Genomic DNA, 363 nt, shown 5'->3' with positions numbered 1-363 from the left:
CATAGGAAGTATGGCGTAAGAACCCACACCGTAGTGACGTACCCAGCCACTGTGGAGACTCACTCACGCAGCACAAAGACGTACACATTTGGCAGTGGTGGTAAACCCCGATCGTCTTCTGTTTCAGCCTACGCCTTCACAGGAGACGACACGGAGTACGCCGATGGCACCGAGTTCGCTGAGGCCAAATCTGGAGACGAAGAGACTATTTCCCGCAAGGAGGCCGTTTCCCTCCGCCGCCGCTGGCGCCGCAAGCGTCACCAGAAGCGCGCAGAAGGAAGGAGGCGCCGCGGCCGCAGGGGGGGTAGGCGCAAGGTCGCAGCCAAGCAATAATCTGACGGAGGCGCCACCGTGGTGTTGTTG

The 363-nt window shown here is 60.3% G+C and overlaps 1 protein-coding gene across 1 annotated transcript in view; it reads left to right on the top strand.

The window, feature by feature from the left end:
- Nucleotides 1-363, top strand: part of LOC119591127 (serine-rich adhesin for platelets-like) — a gene marked incomplete at its 5' end in the record, with an annotated part of 16,634 nt that overhangs the window by 15,850 nt on the left and 421 nt on the right. The window contains 1 exon segment of the mRNA XM_037939840.1: nt 1-363. Coding sequence (XP_037795768.1) covers nt 1-333 — 333 coding nt within the window.

This window comes from Penaeus monodon, chromosome 28 (genome assembly GCF_015228065.2).
Source record: "Penaeus monodon isolate SGIC_2016 chromosome 28, NSTDA_Pmon_1, whole genome shotgun sequence".
Taxonomy (NCBI): domain Eukaryota; kingdom Metazoa; phylum Arthropoda; class Malacostraca; order Decapoda; family Penaeidae; genus Penaeus; species Penaeus monodon.
Note: the sequence above shows the minus strand (reverse complement) of the source record. Positions and strands in the feature narration are given on the sequence as shown.